Source organism: Sphaerodactylus townsendi, linkage group LG08 (genome assembly GCF_021028975.2).
Source record: "Sphaerodactylus townsendi isolate TG3544 linkage group LG08, MPM_Stown_v2.3, whole genome shotgun sequence".
Lineage (NCBI taxonomy): Eukaryota > Metazoa > Chordata > Lepidosauria > Squamata > Sphaerodactylidae > Sphaerodactylus > Sphaerodactylus townsendi.
In genome coordinates, this window is record NC_059432.1 from 58,671,654 (window position 1) to 58,688,935 (window position 17,282).

Here is a 17,282-nt window from a genome sequence, read left to right on the forward strand (position 1 = left end):
AACTGCTTTCAGTGCTCTTTGAAGCTGTGCGGAATAGCAAAATCCACTGGCAAACAGTTGTGAAAGTGGTTTGAAAACGCATTATTTTGCGTGTGCGGAAGGGACCCTAGTTTCAGGATTTACAGTCATTCTAGATTGGGGTACCTTAAAATGGGTCAGAAGTATTTTGGTTCTGGCTAAGAAAGTTGGAGCGGGCTCTGCCACAAGAACACATCACTTGCGCTAGTTTCTTATTCTTGAAACCACAATTCCTGTCCTTTCCCCTCTGCTTGGGACACCAACAAGAATGGTTTCAGGAACATGTAGCCAGTGAAACTATGAATAGGAAATGGCTAATCTGATTGCTTCTTCATCTACTGTAAAACATGTGTGATCAATATCCTGTGGAGCCCCATCTGTGAATCAGAGAGCAATTAGTTCAAGCTGACACCAGGTAAAGGGGAATAGCAGCTCTTTAGTCATCCACGGACTCTGGCATCTGATTCAGATGGCACTTGCTTTGGTAAGGAACAGGTCAAAGTGTGCTACATGTGTGAATATGGGAATGTGTCAGACGTTCTCTCTCTGCAAGCTGCAGCCTATACCATCACTGTTCACAGTAAGGATCTTGAGAGCTTCACTGACATTCCTGTTTCCTCCCACTCTTGGAAAGATGAAACACAATGAGATACCATGGATGAGCTTTATTTTAAGTACTTTTGCATGTTCTGCTTGATATTATTGAGACATCAATCTACTCTCTAATATTTCTTGTTCGAATGCTATTTGTAGGAATTTTTTTCTTGAGAAGAGCAACATTTTTGCCATGGTACTTATGCATTTTCTGCACAGAATTTTGCTAAAAAGTTCTGAGTCTCACTAATATTCCCCTGTGCCACACAGCAGCTGGATTTTAAAAGTATCTTTTAAAAGAACAGCATTTAGAATGTAGATTTTATATAGTGCCAGTTGAATGGGAAAACTTTCCTGCTGTTTCTTTCTACTTCTGAATTTTAAGTATTGAGAAAGTGTTTTTAGATGCAGTCACAAGTGTGTGCTTACCTCATTCACTCTCAAAGTCCAAGGGTGGGTTCCTAAAGAGCAGTGACCTGACCTTCAGGAAGATCAGTTGCTCATCACTCCAAGGAAGCAGACATAAGCAGTGAGGGCTGACAATGTTCCTGTCTGGGAAAAGCAGGCTTAGGCTGATTCCGCATGGGCCAAAAACAGCGGTGTGAAAATGGTGTGAAAACAGTATAAACCCTTTTACACTGTTTTAAACCCTTTTACACCATTTTCACACCATTTTCATACTGCTGTTTTTGGCCCATGCGGAATCAGCCTTTTACAAAACAAATTCCAAAGAAATCAGTGGAGCTCACACTTTGGGTTGATACTCATGCTTGAACATACATTACAGATACAAACAGAAGTTTTGGTCCAGTTGGTGGCGATAGGATTGCCTTTATCATTGCCTCTCTTCCCATCCAGTTGTCCTCCATCTTTTCCCACATCTATATTGTACAGGGGCTTGTTCTTGTACTGGCTTGAATATTTGTACTGGTGCAACATTCTAGATGCTTCGTTGTATCACTGCTGAATCATGACAAATGATGTTGCATGAATGCAAAGATCTTTCCAACTGAAAAAATCTGTTTTGTCATGAACCAGAAAGGTGTTTTTTTTAAAGTAGCCTTGTTCAATCAAATACCATAATTATTGACAGGAAAGCAAGTCTGAAATAAGGAAATGAGTGACATGCATATGAGGATTGAATGAAATATTACCTTAAAACTGATATTAGGATATCTTTACTGATTGCTTTATATACTGCAAAATGTCATACCCTAATTTCTGGTCTATATGTAAGGGTTCTTTACCCATGGATTTAGCATATGTTTCATAGAACATGTGTAGCTGGGCTTCATGATCCACCCCACCTTTTGAATCCAAATGCGATTTTCCTTTGTTGTTGGTAAGGCAATAATCTTTCAGCCTGACTCTGACTAATTGGCAGGGCTATAAATATTGTAAGGACATTTAACAAAATGCTACCCCTGAACTAGACTCTGGAAAGTTTGAACCCCCCCCCCCCCCCCGATGTCTGGAAACCAACCTGTCTTTGAAGCAAAAGTTCTATATATTAAGACAGTTCAGGGACAGTACATGAACGAAAGGTGGGCAAAGTCTAAAAACTAAATGTAGAAATAGCCAGCTAATTATCAGATCTTAGACTGAATCAGAACACTGCTGGTTGAAAAAGGCCTGGAAATGCTAGATATGTATTTATGTTGAACATTTTTTGAGTGATGAACATGAGGTCTTTATTTTTCTGTTGAACCATTAATCTGCACAGCATTTCTCTTCACCTGGCGGTGTGTTCATAATATGAACCTTCTGTTGAACGTAAAGATATCATGGTGAAAATTAGTGCACATGACCATGGCATAAATCTACATTTCAAGTTTTAATAATAGCTCAACCTGGAGCCTTCTGAATTTCTGGGAAGGCTGGAGCCCTAAAGCATTTGGTGAAGTAAGTTCTGTGAATTTGAAAAACAGGTTGGTCCAAAATTTCTGTTTAAATAGGTGGCCAAAAAAACAACACCTGTGGTACTTTAATTGAAGGGTTTTAAAGGGTCTAAATAAGTTAGTTTCCTATGGAGTTAATTTAGGATTGTCAGCTTCCTGCTGGGGTGGAGATTTGCTACCCCCCAGCTCCCATTGCCTGCTACTGCTCAACTGGATGGTAGGAAGAAATGATTGGGTGAAAGGAGAAACATTATGATGAGGCCACTTCTGGTGAAAACTGGAAATTATATAATCACACCATGTAACCCTTTAGCCTTTGCTCACAATTGTACCATAAAACCATAGATTTTGGGACAGATGCTCAAGAGTCACAATTTCTTCACTTCCAGGTCATGCCAAAAGTGACATAAATGCACTGGGACACTGACTGTCCACTATGCAAGGTTCCACCTCCCCCATCTCTTACCAGTTGCCAGGCTGTGCCTATCAACCTTAGGTGAACTTCTCAGTCCTCATTCTGCTACCAGATGCTTGAATGACTGGTAATGTCTGTACTGGCTTCTAGTGGTAAAAGGGCACCAGAGGAGTAAATTCCTCTAGAAACTTGTGATCTGGGCGGCAGCAGGGTGGATTCCTCATTTTCCAAATGTAATAACCTGAGGATGAGGATGCAAGCCTACACAAATATATTTGTTTGGATGGAGAACTAGGGCAAACCTTTGCCTGACAGACAAGTAGTGGGCAAGGAAATTTCTTAGTAGGAAGAAAGATGCCAGTCATGATATACAATTCCAAGGTCAAAAACATTTCATTGTCAAAAGAACCAATCAAGTTTTGAAAGAAAGCTACCAATAGCCAGACCCAGAGCTCTGAATTTTCATAAAAGCACAGTAGTGCTGAGCTCATTAATTTGAATGTTTTCTTATGAGATTTAGCATGAAGGCAACACATGAAGTGCTTCCACTTTTACTGTTGCATGGGTGCAGTAATTGAAAACTTATATTTTATAGAAAGTACAGCAGTGAAGCCAGAAAATAAACAAATTTAAAGTTACACGCTGTGTGCATGATTTCATTAGTGCACATATGAAGATCTCCTGCTGCAGTTGACACTTTTAGCCAAAATTTTGCATAAGTAACATATCTGTTGGTGACCCAGAAGTATTTTTTATACATGAATTAGATACTTGTCATTCAGATGGTTACAGGAAATATGAGAACAGACTCTCAAATGTGCAGGAACTCAGGTAAAATAAGAATTTCACAAATCTCCTGCATTTCTGGCCAGAGGAAAGACCACCATTAGGCAGTATACTGAATCGCCAAATTCCAATTGACAGCCTCAATTTTTTCTGTGTACAATGCTTAAGAAAGCAGATGACAGTTTCCTTTGGGTTCACATATTTAGTTTATGTAGATTGTCTATTATCATTCCAACATATTATGAAGAGCAAACTGAGATATAGGTTTGACAGCAATGGACTAATGGAATTTAGTGACTTTATTTAAAGTGTGCAAGCGTTTTGTTATAATACTGTAATAGAAATGTCATTTGTCTGACAAGAGAAGGGATGATGCAGTTTTTTAAAAAATCCTATCAGTGAATAATAATGAAGTTATTTAAATGCCAGGATCTTTTGGGAAAACATTTTATACAAAATAGAAATTATTCTAGGTATGCACAAGCATGTTTGAGCTAAATTTATTAAACATGAACAGTGTGGGTATATTGAAATGTTAGTTTTCTGTAGTCGGGGCCTTTTATCTATCATGTATCCATGCAATTGTTCCCAATTCATGTAACTTTTTTCTGACTATGCCAATAAAGGCTTATGTATGTATGTTTTCTGTAGTCAAATAAAGCATCCATGATTAGAACACCATTTATTTTTCCCCATATACTGTTGAATCACATTATTTTGCAGTGGTTATATATTTTAAGGTGTGGAACCTACTTCTATAAATTTTAAATAGATGTTCTTACATGTCCATCCATTGTTTGATGGTTTGATTTTGTATTGTAAAAACGATAAATAAGTTAACCCTGGAAACTAGGGTTGCCAACACTGGGTTAGAAAACAACTGGAAGTGAAGACTGAGGAGGGCGAGGTTGGGGAGGGGAGGGAATTTAATGGGATATAATGCCACCTTCCAAAGTAGCCATTTTTTTCAGGCAAACTGATGTCTGTCATCTGGAGATCAGTTGTGATTGTAAGGAACTCTCCAGCCACCATCTGGAGGTTGGCAACACTACTGGGAATACATGAAGGGAATCATTTGTTTTTAAATTTTCTCATGGCTTGAGGCAATTTACAATACAAAATCAAACAATAACATTTCAAATTTTTTCCTCCTAAGAAAGCCTAATAATTATTTCTTAAATCATGCTTATCATAGAAGACAGGATGTTATAATACTGATATCAAAATGCAGAAGCAGGCTGCATGTACCCTATTCCTATGCCTGTTTACTTGGAAGTAAGTCTAACTAGAAATGGAACAAATTTCTGATTGAACCTATTTGTCAGTTGGACGTCTTCTGCTTAATGCTTACAAACAATGCGTTTGTAAACTGGCCAGGGATATGTTGGGATTGCATTGAGCAACTCAAGCAGCTGCCTGATAGGTTTACAGCTGCCTAGTGGTCAGAAACTGATTTACAGTTGATAAGGTGTTCTCTAAGAGTTGTGTTCGGACCCCACCCACTCAGCCAAATAGCTACATGGTGAAGTTGCAAGAGGAAGGAGTGGGGAAGGGTTATTTTCTCTCCCCTCCTAGCTGGGTGAAGACAAAAGCAATGTTTTTGGTCTCTACATTGCAAAAAGGAAGAGGAAAAAGATACACACACACCCCTTTTCTCTGTGATCCAAGCCAACAACTTGGGAAGCAGAGAAGAGAAGCAAAAATACATGACCCTTTTCCTCTAAAGTTCTGTCACCTACCTCTCCTGCTGCCAAGCATAGGTCTCTTCACAGTGGGTCTGGGAGGGGGAGTGCTTAACAACCAGTAGCATCAACTGTAGTGGCAAGTCTGTCTTCTTCTACCCCTTCAGTCCTTCTCACAGAATTGTGGGTGTAGAATGAACACTGAAAATAATTTAAAAAATCAAACAACTTACATTAAAGCTGAAGACTAGGCATTTTAGTATTTGGTTGTTAGAAGAGTCTGCTATTAGCTGTCATTTGGTAAAGTACTTGTGCTTTTACTCTGAGTGATTTTTTTCACAGCAAAGTGAGAAGTACTTTGCTCAGAAGAGGGAGAAGAATGCATAATATGGTAGCTAGAAAATGCATGCAGCTAAACACAATCTTTTGGATAAGCTATAGTTTTGTGAATTGAATTAGGAAGAAGCTAAAAGGGCTTTGTGTTATGATTATCAGAAGCACTGATAAAAGTGAGCTGATGTTGATGCTATATGTTCAAGTAGCATTCTCTAGACTGATGTGAGTGTAGGCTGGACATTCTCTCACAGAGGTCATGGGATGCCCTTCCCCCAGCAGTCTGTTCCTGTTGATGCCCAGCTGGCTGACAGAAGAAACATTTTGGGGAGGGAACCATGGTAGCATCTTACTATGCTGATCTCATAGACATCACTCCCCATACACCCAGAAGTCATGTCAGCATGTCACTAGGGAATGCCAAATACATCCTGACATTTATCCAAATGCCAGAGCATCCCCACCATCCCTTGCAATGTACTGATGTCACTTCTGAGTGCACAAGGAGTGATATCAGCATGTCACCAGTAATATCATTATGTCACAATTGATGGACCCCACCACCTGTATGTCCTGCTGCCAGTTGTCAGGCCCTGCCAGGCAACTCTGTTTGAGTTCTTGAACTGAGTGCATAGAGAAAGCAGGAGAACAAAGACCGAAGTGATAAGTGATTGATGGATTTAGATTCTGACCTCTTCCCCATTTCGGTTTTATAGGCTGCCACCCAGATATTTTGTGAAGGACGATGCTTGCAGAAATGAGAAGACAAAGAGAATCAACCATTGTTGCTGTTACAATTTATAGATATTTATAGATCTTGATGACGTAATTCACATCACTGCCTTGGGGCTTTTGAAGATGGTCACAAACAAGCTCATATAGTAAGACATTACAGCCAAAAGTAGCTGAGTCAGACTGTGCTGTGCACAGACTGGCTGTAGATCCATCACTGGCTCTCCTGGAACTTCATAGACAGCTCCACCTACAACATTGCCACAACAAGAGCTTATAATCTTCATGGCCTGGAATGATAGTAGGCATCAAAGGATCAATATGATATCACTGCCTTATATAAAGTTTTCAGAGTATCTTTTAGCACCATGTGGGCAATTTATTCATGTACTTCTGAGCTACTTTCCATCTTGCCTTTATTTTTTGACTTATTGACATTAAAAATTCTGCCAACTCATTATTTAAGTCTTCAGTTGTGGACAACTTTGAGCATGCCTCTCTATAAGATGGTATTGATCATTCTCATGTCTCTGAGCCTGACAAACAGTGGCGTGGGGGGAATGGCGCCTGGGGCAAAATGGTACCCTGGCTCGCAAGGCCTCCTGGGAAGTGTAGTTCTCATCAGGCTACTTTTTCAGGCGGCTGCTTTTTGCAGCCAGCAGAAGTCAGGTAAGGGGAGGCACGCAAAAAGAGGCTGACCCACTCCTGGCCACATCATGCCAAGGCCCAGTCATGCCCCTTCTCCTTCCTGGAAGTGTGTGGGGGGGAGTGATTTTTCCACCTCCACGTGATTCCCACAGGGTCACCCAGAGCATTAGTCCCCGGATGTCCCTGTGGCAGCTATGCCACTGCTGACAAGATAGGAAAGAAATTTAGATAGCAGTTGCAAGTGAAAGAAATGGCAATAATGTAAACTTAACATGGATTTTTCAAACATTTTGAGAATCAACTATTAAGCATACAACTGTAAAGTCAAAATTCCAAGGACTGAAAACTTGGCACAGCTGACTTATGGCAAACCCATAGGTTTTCAAGGCAAGAGATATTGGAAGGTTTTCCATTGCCTGTCTGCATAGTTACTTTCCATGGTGGAATCCCATCCAAATATTAACCAGGGTGGACCATGCTTAGCTTCTGAGATCTGATGAAATCGTTCGCTTGGACCATTTTTAATTTTAATCAGATTCCAGTTTAATACTTTGATCACTAAATTCACTGGTAACAGTGAAAGCAGATTTTTCAGGTATTTTGAATCCCTAAGGTAATGTGCCTAGCCAGTATTTGGATGGAAGATCACTAAGGAAGTCCAGAGTCACTGTTCAGAGGCAGGCAATGACAAAACACCTCTGAATGTCTCTTGCCTTGAAAATACTATGGGGTTGCCATAAAGTGACTATGGCACTTTTCACCCCCACAGAAAAGTACAGCAGTGTCATAACATAGAACATGGAATCTACTGGGGGAAGGGGGCGAAATTCCCCCTTCTTAGCTATTTTTAAAGGCCAAACATAATTGCACAGGTTTGAATGGCCAGCTGCCATAAACATCACTTTTGTCTGCTGTGTTACCCGCATATAAATTGACACATAGACAAAGAGTTCTTTGCAGAGTTGAAACAGAGGCCCTGGTAGAGGTTTTCCTTTGTTTTGGTTCTTAGCAGTTCCTAGAGTTCTTATAAAGTACATAGGGTGCATGATAAGGAAGGCATTTGTGGGATTAGCTGTTACTTTGGGACCAAGGTGAAGTTTCAGGGAGCCACACTCAGTCTACTGAAACATAAACATACTCTCAATTGCTGCCTTATGACTTCTGGAGTATTGTGATTAATGCAACATATCTTGGGAACCATTCCCATGCTAAGAGGATTTATGTTCCTTTGCACACTCAGATCAGAGAATCCCTGAAATTTCTGAAGCCTTTTAAAGCGTGACTTTTTCTCTCCCTTCACAGGGAATGTGAAGGAAATGACTATGCATTAAGCTTGCTTTGGGTTTTCTGGCTTCTTCCTGCCTACCCCTGCCCACACAACTTCCATTCTTCAGGCCACCATTTCAAAATGATCAGAAGGGATTTTTTTCTTTTTTTAAATTGGTAAATATGACAGTGACATGGTTTAACAAAGTAACACTAGACTTAAAAATGGCCAAAAAAAAATGACAGGCAGCCTCCCCAAATGGAGGTTGCACAGAAAGAACCAGGAAGCAGCAGGTGGGCAAAATGGTGGATCAGATTGACTAGGGACACTTTGCAGATGGAAATCCCTGTGTAAACAAAAATAAACCATAGGGAAAAAACCACTGTAAAGCAAACAGCCACAGGATGAGTAGGGTGTGCATAAATGGCCCAAATGCTCCCTTTGCTGAAACTGCAGGACGATCTTCATGGAGTTTTAGAAACTTGGAATGAGGAGTCCAAATCATGGGGGTGTCCTGGGGATTAGAAAATAGTTGACTATCATCTTTGGTTTGGATACAGATCTTCTGTACTTTTGTACTTCTGTATTTTTGTTATCTTTAATTAATACTTCTAAAATGAAAATTATCTCATATTTTGTGGGATTATTGCAAGGAATGAAGGAAATGGTGTTACAGGGGGATGCATGCAGGTGTATGCTTATTAGCTATTTAGTATAAAATTATTAAGAACATAATCAGTTGATTTTCAAAACATCTCATTTGTAAAGCCTCTCTGTGCCCCTTTCCTTGCAGCTGTATCATAATGATATATTTTAAAAGATGTGAACAAAATGCAATTGCCTCAGAGATTCAAGGGGATAAAATTATGGGCAATATAATTTGCCATCTTGAAACCTAAAAAAGCCATAAATAGGCAAACATATTCAGATGTTATACACTCACAATCAGTATTGTGACACAAGCACAGTATAATAGTTGAATGTTCTATGTAATAAGAAAGGACTGCATCACATGATCACCATAACACATAGATCATAGGTGTCAAACTCGTGGCCCTCCAGATGTTATGGATCATCCCCTGCCAGCATGATGCATAGTTGTTCTACTGGATTACCAAACACTCCAAGCACCCCAAACACAATTCATCAGATAACCCAGTTATTTTTCAAAATATCTGACTTCGTGTTAACAAATTATTAGCTTTGTGTTTAATGTGTAGCACTGTGCATTCAAATTACTTCAGGAAACATCAAGCTACTAGACAAGGATTTCACCTTTTTCAGCCACTGCAAAACATTAAGAAGAATGAATTTCTCCCATGCTTGATTCCCTAAGAAAAGAGCCATAAGAACCAAACTTTCCTACAACTGGGCACATGGAGCAAAATGAGATGAGGTTGTAGACTTCTGAGGTTGTAGACTTCATGGGGATTCCCCTGGTAATGCTGCCTTCTGTTAAGTCCTTGCAAATATTTAAAAAGACAGCATAGTAGGAAAAGAGCATGATACAAGTGTTACCCTACCTTCAACCTAAAGCGATACAATCTCTTCTACTTTCTCAGCATTCAACCACATTTCCACCTTATTATGCATAGAGTGGTTACCCAGTGGATCCTGGCACTGGAAACAAGTGAAATATCCAATCCCTGTAGAGGAAAATCAAATTGCTATGATGTTAGGAGCAAAAACAATGGACAATAATGGTGTATACTCCAAATCCAATTTTAGGGATAGTGACAGATGATCTTTTATAATAATTGTAAATTACGGAGTAAGTACGGAGTAAGTACGGAGTAAGTACGGAGCCCTTCGGGGATCGGGCGGTATACAAATTAAATAAATAATAATAATAATAATAATAATAAGTTACTAGTGCATTTTGAGGAGGAAATCTTATCAGTGGCCTACAAGATACAAATCACTACATTAAACAAATTTCCATTCCAAAACTGTGTCTTGTTAATTCAAATGCTGATGCTGCAGTGCAGATACATCAAATCATGTATTCAAATCCTTGGACATTTAGCAAAAGAAATCCATTGCCCTAAGTAGCCCCTATAATAACTGCAGTCTTATATGTCCTAACTGAAAATACAGTCAAATGGACTGCAGAAACGGGACAATGTGGAAGCAAGAGATGCTAAGATGACATAGTAGCAGCATTTTCCCAGCATGATTTTCCTTTACTGAACAAACATCCTGAATAGGTAGCATTTTCCTTTCCTGAAATGAATTCTCTGTCTTATCTCAATGAGATCTTGCAGCTGAGCCTCACATGAAGAAATAACTCAGCCTTTGTTGCCTTGACACTTGGCATTTACGGCACACATAGCCATCACCTCTTGGAGCTAGATTAACATTTCTTATGGTAGGCGTTTACTTCGGAATGGCATTGGGAGGATGCCATTTTAATTTTTTCTAATCCAATTTAAATGCAAATGTTAACCACTCACATGGTGGCACGTGTACATAATTAAGCATCATTATATGCTACACGAATCATTCAAAAGCTCCAGAGAGCTATTTTACAGCACAAGACATGTCTTAAATTGGAAAGCAACCAAGTAGTTTGCATCTGATGTTTGCCTTGGTATTTATGCTTACTTACTAAAGTTCTCTAAAATTACAGGTCAACTGATTATGGAACAACATATGAAAAACTAAATGAGAAAGTGGGCCTGAAGACTATTCTGAGTTACCTCTATGTTTGTCCAACTAATAAGCGCAAGGTAAGAGAAAACAGTCTGAAAAAAATATAGTTCTCTTGCAGCATGATGTAATGTTTCTCTTTATTGGTTATTATTATTCATATACAGTTGGCAGCATCCATGTTATTTTACACAAATGCTCAAAGTTGAGGAGCTTGCCCTTAACTGTCTTGAATTTTGCCTGATTCTATATTTATGATGATGTGTTTTTTTTACTTAATCAGTTTTTTACTTAATCAGTTTCATGTGATTTATGTTTTATTTAAACCACATTTTCTTTGCTGAGAGTGAGCACCATTTCTCAGTGGCCTCAGTGGCAAATGGTAGTTTTCACCATGCTGAGGGTAAACCCAATTCAGGCTGTTTCCGCACGCGCGAAATACAGCGTCCCATGGACACTAAAAACAGCGTCCCTGGGGAGGGGTTTGCACGGCCAGCGTGCTGCATTGCAACTCCTTGAGCGGCTTCCAACCGCTGGCGTGCGAATTGCAGCGGCTGGAAGGCACCATTACCCCCCCCCCTTCCTGAACACCTTACCATCTCCTCCTGGCTTCTGGTGCGTCGCACAGGCTAGGGGACTCGCCCCCCCTGCAACTCTAGAGCTGTCACGCAGGGCAGGGGGGGGGCCGTGTCCCCTGGCCTGTGTGATGCGCCGGAAGCCAGGAGGGGATGGTAAGGCATTCAGGGGACAGTGCAGCCTCTGTCCAGGCTGCGCCGTCTTCCCCACCCCTATCGGGACCGTTCGTGCATCATATACGCTGATGCACCCCCGAGTGTGGCCATGCGGAAATGGCTGAAGAATCAAAAGCTCTTGTGAAAAATAAGGACGATCAAAAGTTACTTGAGATCAAGAGCAACTTTGTTCCCATATCTTAGAGTTAGAAAGCAGCTAAAACATTAAGACAGGACCTTAACATTAATGTATGAAGCAAGAAATGCTAAACAAGGTGCATGGGTGCTGACTGAATTTTCCTCCCCTTTCCTGGTCAATTCATTTTTCTTGAGGAAAAAAACCCAGTATTCATATTTTTTTAATAAAGTGTACAACATGTAATAAAGTTCTGCTGGCATCAGAGACAGAAACTGATTGGAGATTACATTTTAGTTGGATGTTTTTGGCTGGTATGTGATACACTGTGGTTCATAAAAATGCCGGGTTAAAACAAAGCAGTAAAGCAAAGCAATTAACATTGGCAATAAACATTTAATGTCACAGCAAATGCTAGTTGTTGAGAGAAAGTAGGTTCCCAGGGACTGGCAATCAGTTGTACACCTTTATTGATCCCAGAAATAAAAATGAATGAGTGAAAGGGGTGTGAGGACATTGACTAGGGATGCCAGCCTCCAGGTGGGACCTGGGAATCCCCCAGAATTACAACTAATTTTCAGACCACAGAGATCAACTCCCCTGGAGAAAATGGGTACTTTGGAGAGTGGAGTTTGGCATTGAGCTTACTGAGGTCCCTGTTCTCCCCAGGCTCCACACCCAAATTTCAAGGAATTCCCCAACCTTAATCTGGCAACTCCACCCTCATCCTTTGCTTGTGCTCAGGGGGGAATCTGACAATACAAGTGGACTACATACAAGTGTTCCAGACAGGTCAGCTGGCGAAAGGGGAACATAAGCTGCAGTGGTGGAACTTACAGTAGGTCAGGAAACCAAGGCCAAAGCAGGCACAACAACAAACGATACCAAGGCCTGAATCATGAAGGTGACAGAGGTGCAGGGTGAATGAGCTAACAGCAGGAGGGGACCTGGGCTCGGAGCAAGTAGAAGATCTGAGAACCCACCTTCCAGGGTGAGAAATATGGCAACTCCCAATTGTACAAATTGGAGCAGAATCTAACTGGGACTGCACATGTGGAGCAGAAACCTAGAATCAGGAAGAAAGGCAAGTACCTATTAGACAGTCAGGGTAATTAGTGGAAGAAATGATCCATGGAATTCAAATATAGTGCATCAAGGTATAGTCAAAGTTGGGCAGCCCCATCCATGAGTCCAGGCAGCTGCTTGCGGTGCCACAACCATGCTGCCCTTCCACTCCCAAAAGGGCTTCCCAGTGGTGTGGGGAGGCTTTAAAAGTATGAAAGCTTCCCCCCTGCTGAGAAACTCCCAGTGGGCTTAATAGATTTATTCAACCAAAAAGGGTGGCTTACCGGTAAGTCTCAACTTTCGGCTGCTGGCATACCGTGCCAAATGGCTGGGAGGGAGCTGACTAATGTTCGCTCATCCCAGCCCCAGCCCTGGCCTACCCCTGCTGCAATCCTGGAAGCAGCAGGGACACTTGGATGCTGGTGCCGAATTCAGTGCCACGTCTCAGTGCTGGGGAAGGCTGATACAGCCACATGCCAGTGCTTTTGCCCCTCTGCCAGAGTAAGTGCCCTGGGACGACAAATCTGCCAGCACTATCATGCACTGCTTCCAACAGCATAAGAACATAAGAACATAAGAACTAGCCTGCTGGATCAGACCAGAGTCCATCTAGTCCAGCATTCTGCTACTCGCAGTGGCCCACCAGGTGCCTTTGGGAGCTCACATGCAGGATGTGAAAGCAATGGCCTTCTGCTGCTGCTGCTCCTGAGCACCTGGTCTGCTAAGGCATTAGCAATCTGAGATCAAGGAGGATCAAGATTGGTAGCCATAGATTGACTTCTCCTCCATAAATCTGTCCAAGCCCTTTTTAAAGCTATCCACGTTAGTGGCCATCACCACCTCCTGTGGCAGCATATTCCAAACACCAATCACACGTTGCGTGAAGAAGTGTTTCCTTTTATTAGTCCTAATTCTTCCCCCCAGCATTTTCAATGAATGCCCCCTGGTTCTAGTATTGTGAGAAAGAGAGAAAAATTTCTCTCTGTCAACATTTTCTACCCCATGCATAATTTTATAGACTTCAATCATATCCCCTCAGACGTCTCCTCTCCAAACTAAAGAGTCCCAAACGCTGCAGCCTCTCCTCATAAGGAAGGTGCTCCAATCCTTCAATCATCCTCGTTGCCCTTCTCTGCACTTTTTCTATCTCTTCGATATCCTTTTTGAGATGTGGCGACCAGAACTGAACACAGTACTCCAAGTGCGTTCGCACCAGGGCTTTATATAAGGGCATGACAATCTTTGCAGTTTTATTCTCAATTCCTTTCCTAATTATCCCCAGCATAGAGTTTGCCTTTTTCACAGCTGCCATGCATTGAGTTGACATTCCCATGGAACTATCAACTAAGACGCCCAAATCCCTTTCCTGGTCTGTGACTGATAGCACTGACCCCTGTAGCGTGTATGTGAAGTTTGGATTTTTCACCTCCCCCTCCAGATGGGGCTCTAAATCTCTACACAAAAATAGCTTCAAAGCCACTTCCCTCACTGAGGGAGGTTACTATCACAGCATCCCAAACAGTGTCTTAGTCCAGGGCATTTCTGTTTCAACTAAATAGTTTTCCTTTCTCCCTACCATGTTTCATTTCACTCTTACTTCTCCATGCATTTTCTCCCTGTCCCTTCTCACAATCTCTAATATTTATTACCCAGGTGCCCAGAGCATTCCCTGCATTTGTACCCTGCAGATAAGCAAAAGGAGACTGTCAAGAATATGTTTTTGTGTCTTCATTCTTATTTTATTTTGAACTGTATGAGAAGCTTCATGTAACCATCATAGCTCAATTTAGTTGTCCTTGATACAGTATGTTACAAGGAAGATCAAGGTATATCATGTTTGAAAAAGCTGTGCAAGGTAATTAACATTTTAGCAAAAAGACATTCTATACTGATTACTCCTAAAATAGGTGATGTGCAGATCAACAGCTGGCTAAGCTGAAGTTGATGATAATCTATTGCACTGGAAACAAAGAAGCACGGCACACACTTGGGTAGCGGCATTTTCTCAAATCAAGTGGATAAACAGTCTACTCCAGTGGCATAGTTAATGGGGGTGTGAAGGGGGGCAACTGCTCCCCTTGGGCACATTTTTGAAAAGTGGTGCCTTTAAAAAAAATTATCACCTGCTTCCAGCCCAAGCCCCACTCCAGGGCTGGGATCTTCCTCCCCAGACTTTGTCCCACACCACTACTTGGTATGTGTCATGATGCCTTTTTTTTAATGTCCTTGTTCCCCCTAACTTTGGAACCTGGCTACAGCTCTGGTCCACTGCATAGTAGATGACCCATCTAGTACTGCAGTTTAAAATAAAACCAGACTTTTAGAGCAGTAGTTTCCAGCTTTTTAGGTACGGTGATCCATAGGGCCAAATTCACTTTGTACAGAGCCCAACCCAAGACTGGCACAAGGTTTTTGGGGGACCCTAGGCAAGCTATGACCTTGACAATTCATCTACTTCAGCATTTTGTTTTCTACAAAGATCAACCAAATGTTTTTTTAGAAACTATCAAACATTGCACAAATGGTACAGCTTGCCCCCGCTGTAAATCCTAAGAAAGTAGCATTCTGACATACACAGCCTTGGCATTTGAGGTTACATTCCAGCCTTTGATCACCCTGTCCTTCTTTAGTACCCCTGTAATCCCCCCCATAGATTCTAAGAAACTCTAATAACCATCAGAATATGTTCTATTTAATCAACATATATGGGTGGCGAAGAAAAAATACCAACTGGTGTATGACATGGAAGATACTGTTTCGAAGGCCTGATCTTTGTTTCCAGAATACAAAAGAGAACAAAGGAAAGGGTAGGGGTGACCATTAGAGAGGGCTGGCTCATGACCCTCTTGCACAAACGTCATGACCCACTTTGGGTACAAATCCACAGGTGGGAAACAGTTTCTTAGAGGAATATTCAGATCCTACCAATTCACACCAAAGATTTCATCTCTAGGTTGAAATAGTTTAATTCAGCTGAATACAGTTCTCCCCTTTAAAGTTTGCATAATCCTTTCAGGTTGTACAGTGACCTTTCATTCAGTTCAGGTTTCCAAATATATATATTTGCAAACTGAATAAAAAATATATTAGTGGACTTAGCTGCTTAAGAACAGCTTCATATGTTAAAAGAGTGGCAGAAAATAACCTTCACAGTTGGTGATAGTCCAGTGCGGTGAAAACTGTTGCAGCTTCTTCAAAGTTCATACCCCTTGTAGATGCGCCCTTTTCAAAGGGTTTTTTTTGCCATAACAGTAGAAACAAAACAAATGTATTATCTAGTCAATGCTTATAAGAGTGTCCAGAGTTGATTAAGGCAATTACTTAACCCTTCCCAGGTTAACGAATAGGGCAAGGTTGAGAAGTTGCTACATCATGTTGTGATTATGTCTTTTTCCAACAGACTTTGCGGTTATTGAATAGAATGGTTTACAGAGTTATTGGTCTTTCTAGATGACTGGCTTGTTGCTGGTTTCATGAGAACCTCATGAAACCACAACCCTTGAAATGGCTCAGAGTAGCCTTTTAAGTAACTCAGCTTGATGCCTAGGGCCCTGGTTCAGCAAACACGATCAACGTACCAAATCAGGTTTCCACACAGATCTTCTATGCATATCTGCAGACATAGTTAACCATATGTCTTAAGTTACATAAACCATTAAAACCATCATGCTAACTTGTACACTAGGTTGTGTTTTGTTTTCATCAGAGTAGTATACTTATGCTGGATGTTTCATTGAAGTTATCCAGGGGTGAGAAAACAATAATTTATTTAAATAATATCTTCTGTGCCATGTGGAACATCACTAATCACATAGAGGATCTTTGCCTAAATATCATTCCAACAAAACTGCAAGGTTTATTTCATTTTTTTGCACAGAACTTGTATTCAGATGTTCATGCCTCATATGCTTTAAAGGTAATGTTCAAACTTAGTAAAAATGCACAAGATAACGGATGGTGATAAAATGCTAGGAAGCCTTCAGTCATTTTTATTCATTCTGAATGAAGGCAAATTCATTGGAAAGAAAAAGGCTCATTAAGATGTTAGAAACACATCTACAGAGGCCAGATTGTATTTAAAGTTGTTTGCCTTTTAAGCACTTCCAGTAGTGAACTAAAAAGGATTGGACAAAATCCTGAAGAGAAAATGCATCCCAAAGCCTGGAAAGTTTTAATTATGTGAGCACCCCAGTGAGCAAAAATTTAACAAGGATTTCTAATGCAGAAGTTCATACAAAGGGTGGATGATGATATTACCCCCCCACCCCCACCCACCCCACACACATGTGACAATTAGGGTTTCCAATCTCCAGGTAGTAGCTGGAGTT

General features: G+C 40.9%; 1 protein-coding gene across 3 annotated transcripts in view; it reads left to right on the forward strand.

The window, feature by feature from the left end:
• The window catches only part of SORCS1 (sortilin related VPS10 domain containing receptor 1), a 505,695-nt gene that overhangs the window by 233,592 nt on the left and 254,821 nt on the right, over window positions 1-17,282 (forward strand). For all 3 annotated transcript variants that reach the window (XM_048505303.1, XM_048505304.1, XM_048505302.1), the window contains exon 3: window positions 11,003-11,102. In XM_048505303.1, coding sequence (XP_048361260.1) covers window positions 11,003-11,102 — 100 coding nt within the window. The remainder of the gene's footprint in view (window positions 1-11,002; window positions 11,103-17,282) is intronic.